The 7126-nt window shown below is 51.2% G+C and overlaps 1 protein-coding gene across 3 annotated transcripts in view; it reads right to left on the bottom strand.

Moving 5' to 3' along the window:
- Nucleotides 1-2497: 2497 nt before the first annotated feature.
- Nucleotides 2498-7126, bottom strand: part of LOC143300141 (enhancer of filamentation 1-like) — a 79875-nt gene continuing 75246 nt past the window's right edge. For all 3 annotated transcript variants that reach the window (XM_076613676.1, XM_076613675.1, XM_076613674.1), the window contains exon 3: nt 2498-7126. This exon is cut by the window's right edge and continues 506 nt beyond it. In XM_076613676.1, the coding sequence (XP_076469791.1) occupies nt 4753-7126 (2374 nt within the window). In that variant the 3' untranslated portion in view covers nt 2498-4752.

Below are 7126 nucleotides of genomic sequence, written 5' to 3'. Positions count from 1 at the left end.
TAACACAAAATACAGAAACAAAAAGAAGCAACTGCAATCACGGTTCATACCACACTGATCTCACTTCGTCAAGCTTCAGCAGGTGAAGGGTTAACTACACACGTACCAGCCTCATAGACACTGACAGCTTCATGTGAGGGAGTTGACTACACACGTACCAGCCTCATAGACACTGACAGCTTCATGTGAGGGAGTTAACTATGCACCAACCTCATGGACACTGACAACTTCAGGTGAGGGAGTTAACTACACACACCAACCTCATGGACACTGACAGCTTCAGGTGAGAGTTAACTATGCACCAACCTCATGGACACTGACAGCTTCAGGTGAGAGTTAACTACACACACCAACCTCACGGACACTGACAGCTTCAGGTGAGGGGAGTTAACTATGCACCAACCTCATGGACACTGACAACTTCAGGTGAGGGGGGTTAGCTACACACACCAACCTCACGGACACTGACAGCTTCAGGTGAGGGGAGTTAGCTACACACACCAACCTCATGGACACTGACAGCTTCAGGTGAGGGGAGTTAGCTACACACACCAACCTCATGGACACTGACAGCTTCAGGTGAGGGGGGTTAACTACACACCAACCTCAAGGACACTGACAGCTTCAAGTGAGGGGAGTTAGCTACACACACCAACCTCACGGACACTGACAGCTTCAGGTGAGGGGAGTTAGCTACACACACCAACCTCATGGACACTGACAGCTTCAGGTGAGGGGGGTTAGCTACACACACCAACTTCATGGACACTGACAGCTTCAGGTGAGGGGGGTTAGCTACACACACCAACCTCATGGACACTGACAACTTCAGGTGAGGGGGGTTAACTACACACCAACCTCATGGACACTGACAGCTTCAGGTGAGGGGGGTTAACTACACACCAACCTCACGGACACTGACAGCTTCTGAAGGGTGCAGCTAAAATAGGTGACATTCCTTGGCCAAGTTAGGCGCCGCGCTGAAGTCACACATCACGTAACATCACTTGCTGGATTAAAAAATCACCAGCATGTGTGACGTCACGTTAAACAACAACAACAACAATACCATTCATTCGCTGAAGTCATATACCATGTAAAAATATGAAAGGATATTTGCAGAAGTCATATAGCAGGTAAAAAAAATCCCACTGGCTCAAGTCGTTTACCATGTACACATTTGTTACATTACTAAAAGAAGAAAAAAGAAAAAAAAAAAAACTTAAAAAAAATTGTTGAATTCATATACAATATAAATATGTGTTATCCCACTTGCTGAAGTCATATACCTTGTAAAAATATACAAATGTCACTTGCTGAATTCATATACATTGTAAATATGTAATATCCCACCTGCTGAAGTCAAATACCATGTAAAAATATGAAACGTCAATTGCTGAAGTCTTCTTGTTCTACTTCGTTCGTGGGCTGCAACTCCCACGTTCACTCGTATGTACACGAGTGGGCTTTAACGTGTCTGACCGTTTTTACCCCGCCATGTAGGCAGCCATACTCTGTTTTCGGGGGTAGCACTTGCTGAAGTCATTTTCCAAGTAAAATATGTAACGTCGCTCGCTGAAGTCATATTCCAAGTAAAAAAATATGTAACACCACTTGCTGAAGTCATGTAAAATTTGTAACGTTACTTGCTCAAGTCATATACCATAAAAAAAAAAGTTAACTCACTTCCTGAAATCATACACCATGTAAGACGGCACGCAATAGCTGAGTGGTCAAAGCGTTCAATCTGAGGGTCCCGGGTTCGAATCTCGGTAACGGCGCCTGGCGGGTAAAGGGTGGAGATTTTTCCGATCTCCCAGGTCAATATATGTGCAGACCTGCTTGTGCCTGAACCCCCTTTGTGTGTATACGCAAGCAGAAAATCAAATACGCACGTTAAAGATCCTGTAATCCATGTCAGCGTTGGGTGGGTTATGGAAACAAGAACATACCCAGCATGCACACCCCCTGAAAACGGAGTATGGCTGTCTACATGGCGGGATAAAAACGGTCATACACGTAAAAGCCCACTCGTGTACATTCGAGTGAACGTGGGAGTTGCAGCCCACGAACGAAGATGAAGATACACCATGTACGAAATACGAAACGTCACTTGCAGGAGTCAATACCGCTATGCGACAAGAAACAGTTGTAATTCCTTTTCTTGCCACCGAATCCACTCAATCATTAGTTTCCTTCTTTTTGACTTTCGCTCCACCCAAACTCTCCCCTCTTTCCGTGTGTGTGTGTGTGTGTGTGTGTGTGTGTGTGTGTGTGTGTGTGTGAAAGAGAGAGAGAGGGTATATGGGTATATGGTATATACACACAGAGATATATATATATATATATATATAGAGAGAGAGAGAGAGAGAGAGAGAGAGAGAGAGAGGGAGGAGAGAGAGAGAAGGACAAACAGAGAGAGAGACAGAGGCGTGGGGGGTGAGGGGGGGGGCGACACACGCACAGACCGATGCACATACACACTGCACACAGGCAATTCATGTTTGAGTCCAATTTAATCAATTAAAAAAATGTATTAAAAAAACAAACACTTGCGCACAATAACTTAGAGCCAAACAACTCTTCGTCATACAAAACAATTATTGATTTTACTGACCATACTCTTGCTGCTAGATAAAAACAAAAGCTGCAACTATCTGGCTGGTTTACGTGTTAATTTGAATGCACTTTATAACATTATACAATAGAAGCAATATCAACTGTATTCAACACAATTCAATTTACAATAAAGATGACGACGTACAGTTTATCAAGTGCACGAGAAACGTAAAACAAGAATGATAAAATCATAATTACTGTAGACGACCAAACACAAGTTACACTGAATATTTCATTCTTAATTCGAAACAAAGTCAGCACCTTAGCGTCTTTTTTTTTCCTCCTAGAAATTGGTATTTAGTTCACCAGAGGTTGGAATGAAACTCAGAAGGCAGTGTTGATAATAATTGTTTCAGATCTCATGGATGAATCGATGCTTTTGTACCGCGATAACTGAAGTTTTGTTCACAGAGAGAGAGAGAGAGAAAACGCAGGAAATTTAATGCGAAGGCCACCAGCCTGTCCACATGAGAACACGTACACATAAAGACAAAGAGAGTGAGAAACAGAGAGATAGAAACTGAGAGAGAGACTGATAGAGAGAGAAAGTATGGAGACGACTATGAGTGACGTGATGGGGGAAAAAGAAATTTTAACCAATATAGATAATTTATTTTCAACAAACGGGTAAATACTTTTTCGTACATAAACGAATAATAATGATAACATTAATTGATGATTAAGTGGTAAAAAGAAAAGCGCTTTCATGCAAAAGACCAAAAGGTAACGAATCTCTCTCTGGAATCCAAAACCCATGCGCTCACACACACACACACACACACACACGCACACGCACACGAACACACACATCTGTTGTCATTCACCAATGAAATGTTCAGAACACTGACAATACTAACTACGGACAATTGTGTCATCTACAGCTGCTGTGTCGTTGAAGACATAGCCAACAGTAAACTATGCTGCACAACCGGTAGTGCTACAGGCTGCAAGCAAGCTGTCAGAGAGAGAGAGCACGTCTCGCACTACACAGTTCAGAGCTGTGGAAACTGAGGGTTTCCAAGTGAACATCGTTGAACATTCAACACTAACCATGGCCTGTGTCAGCTGAACTTTTCCCTGCGGAAACCGTCTCCCTTTGCTTCTTCTATACGTAGATCTTTTCATTAAATTTTTGTCTATTGATAGAGAAAAATATTTTTGTTTCTATTGTTAATGTATATTTCAGTGATTGAACGAAATGAGACTATTTCTAGTTTTTAACATCATTCTTTTTGCTTGCATGGTGTGTGTGTGTGTGTGTGTGTGTGTGTGTGTGTGTGTGTGTGTGTTTGTGTGTGGAAAAGGTGAATGTATGTAATGTTTCAATGCCCCCATGGGGGGCACACTAAATAAACTTCTTGCCTTGCCCCACAAGGCAAACCAACATATCCCTACCTGCCAGTAGAACTTTTCGGCACAGGGAACGCTTGGGAACAACAGGCCGAATTGTGGACTGGTTTCACAGTTATGTCAAAGACTGTTTATAGTGTTCACGTACAGAAAGTCAGTCTGACGTTCTGCCGTCCGTGAAAATTTCCGTCATTGTCCGTGCACACCAGTCTTTCCTTTGGTGAAATGATGAAAAGCATTCTTTTTGTGTGTGCACTGGCTGATGTATACATGTGTAATCACTGCACACAAGTTTGTGTTTTGTTGTTCCAACAGTTTTTTGGTGGTTCGGCACAACTGGTGAAGCCAGCAACAAGTTATGCTGACACACATGCACATTCCCACTATCACAGCGTTGACAGGTTTTTGTATATGTGTAGGTAGGGAAAGGGGGAGGGGGAGGGGGAGGGAGAGATCCTTCTCGCCAACTCAAACATGTCTTGTGTTGATCCAAAACTCCCGAGGTGTGTGATGTCTCTCGTCGTTGATGCAACATTCTCAGCGCCAAGATAGCCAGGATCAAAACACAGGCGCAGTGGCTGTTTCTCTGACTTGGTGTTTTCTGTGGTCTGAAGCCTGAAGCAGATTCAGCAAGGGGTGACTGAAACAGGGGAACCTCGTTCCCTCTCACAGCACCAACCGGAAGTGACGACAAAGTGACCCACCCGCACCACGACCCCAGTCGTCAGTGGAAGGGCAGAAACACGTCAGGAGCCAGCAAAAGAATCTCCAGGAAGCCGGTCCTCATAAGGCGGAGGCCTGCGTGATGACCAGCTTCAGTTCATGGGCGGCGTGCGACACGTCCACCACGCGGTCCACCATCTCCTGCACGGCAGGGACGGACGGGAACTGCAGGGCGGCGGTCTTGGTGGCCTGCACGGACACTTTGAGGCACTGACACACGTGGTTGGCGCACTGCATCACCTTGCTGCGCACGGCGCCATTCGTCAGGTTCCGGTGCAGGGCGTCGCTGATGTAGACCAGCTTGTGGGCCGTAACGATGACGAACTTGCTGTTGGAGATGAAGACCTTCGGCGGCTCCCCGCTCTCAATGCAGGCGAAGAAGGCGTCAATGGCGTTGTTGAGCAGCGTGGAATGCGTCTCCAGCTGCCCAGAGTAGTACACCAGCACCTGCTTGTCGCTGGCCGTCAGCGTCGTCTGGCTCAGGTCCACGTAGCCAGAGCTGTAGTCGTGGGGGTCTGGGAGCGTGAAGCCGTTCTTGTTCATAGGCGTCTTCAGGTCGCCCTCGTCCTGGTTGAGGTCCTCGCCGTCCTCCTGGCTGTGGCTGTACAGAGCGTTGATGTTGTCCTCCAAGGAAGGCAGCCTGTCGATGCCCTGATGGTGTCTGTTGGTGTTGGTGGTGTGTGCGTTGTCTGTGCGCTGCCCCGCGTTCATGTTCAGGTCCCTGTCCTCACCGCCGCCCTGCCTGTGTCCGGCGTCATTGTCGAACTGGGCTTTGCCCGGTGTCGGCGTCTTGGGAGTGTCGGGCTCATCGTCGTCGTCGGCGGCGTCCTTGGCCGCCTGTCTCTGCCGCTCTTCCCTGCTCTGCTGCTGGGCCTCCGCGTCCAGCGAGTCCACGTGCACGTAGTCATAGTCCTGCTGCAGGTCGCTGTAGTCGCGGTCCCCGTTGTCGTCGTCGTCAGGTGGGAGTCCGCCCCGCACGGACTCCACGTTGATGTAGTCCAGCTTGTCCAGGTCCCGCAACGCGGTCTGCAGGGGGCTGGGGGTGGGGGGCAGCGGCCTCTCCGACAGCGGCACGGGCGGGGTGGGGGGCAGAGGCCTCTGCTGCACGGACCTGGGCCTCTGGATGACCACCCCCACCCCACTCCCCCCACCACCCACACCCCCAGGCTTACACAGCAGCAGGTCCGACTTGGGGCCGATGGGAGGTTTGGACACCACGTGACTGTCCTCTGCACCACGTGACTGTCCGGCCTGGTCCCCGGACCGTCTGAAGAGCACGGCGGCGTTGGCCTGGAGGAGGGAGGCCAGCTTTTTGACGGGCGGCACCAGGTCCTGGGCCAGAGACACCACGGTGCCCAGGTCGTCGGGACAGTCCGACTGTGATGGTGGCGGGGGTTCAGCCAGCAGCGCTATCTGCCACTTCCGGTCCTCCAGGCCGCGCACCGCCGCCGACAGGGCCTTCCGCTGTTGCTGCAGAGGACCAAACTGCTTCGTCAGCCGGTTCATCAGCTTCCGGTCCGACAGCTGCGCGGCGTTGGCCACGGCTCCCTGGGCGAAGTCCACGAACTCCCCCACGGCCTTCTTCAGCTGTCCGCAGGCCGTTCTGAGGTCCACCAGATGGGTCTGCAGGGACTCCTTGCTGCGCCAGGAGGGCGACGTCACGAGGGCCAGGAGTCGGGAGGAGGATCGGGTGACGTCCTGCTGTCTCTTCACCAGCACCTCCAGGGCGCTGTCCACGTCCAGCAACAGCTCGTCCTGCGCGCCCTCTGGCGGCATCTGATAGTTGTCCGCAGGCCCCGAGCCCCCTAGGCAGTCCGTGCTGCAAGAAGAAAGCCTGGCGCTGTCCTCAGAAGAGGAGTCTGAGCGAGCCGAGATGACCGAGTCGCGGGTGACCTGGGGAGGCACGTCGTACACGGCGTTGGGGTCAGCAGCGCCCTGTGTCCTGAGGCTGCTGCAGGCCGGCCCTTCCTTCAGATTCACCCGGGGCGCGTTGTTCCGGGGGCTGTCGTAGATGTCGTCCACGGCGTGCTCCAGGCTCCGACTCCTCTTCAGGTCTTCGCAGGGTGACGGCTTCTCCCCGCCGGCGTACTCCGACAGCTGCGGGTGGGAGGCGGTGCCGGGGACATGAGTGCCGGGCAGGGGGGAGGAGGGTGGCTGGTGTCGGCCTGGTGCCGGCGTGTCGTACAGACCCAGCCCGGAGTCCGTGGACAGCTGGGTGACCGCTCGGCCCTCTCTGGGCGCCAAGTCGTAGGTGTTGTCGGGCAGCGAGGCGTCCAGGCTGGAGCGGGCAGAGTCCGGCAGACTGCCCGCCTTGGACCCGGGCAGCAGCAGGTTGGAGGATGAGCTGCCCGACATGCACGACTCGCTGGACGACGACACACCGCTGCCCCGGCTCCCCGCTCCCGTGGAGGAGTCACGTGACTGCCGCCTGGAG

Source organism: Babylonia areolata, chromosome 26 (genome assembly GCF_041734735.1).
Source record: "Babylonia areolata isolate BAREFJ2019XMU chromosome 26, ASM4173473v1, whole genome shotgun sequence".
NCBI classification, from domain to species: Eukaryota; Metazoa; Mollusca; class Gastropoda; order Neogastropoda; family Buccinidae; genus Babylonia; species Babylonia areolata.
This window is presented reverse-complemented; position numbering and strand designations above follow the sequence as displayed.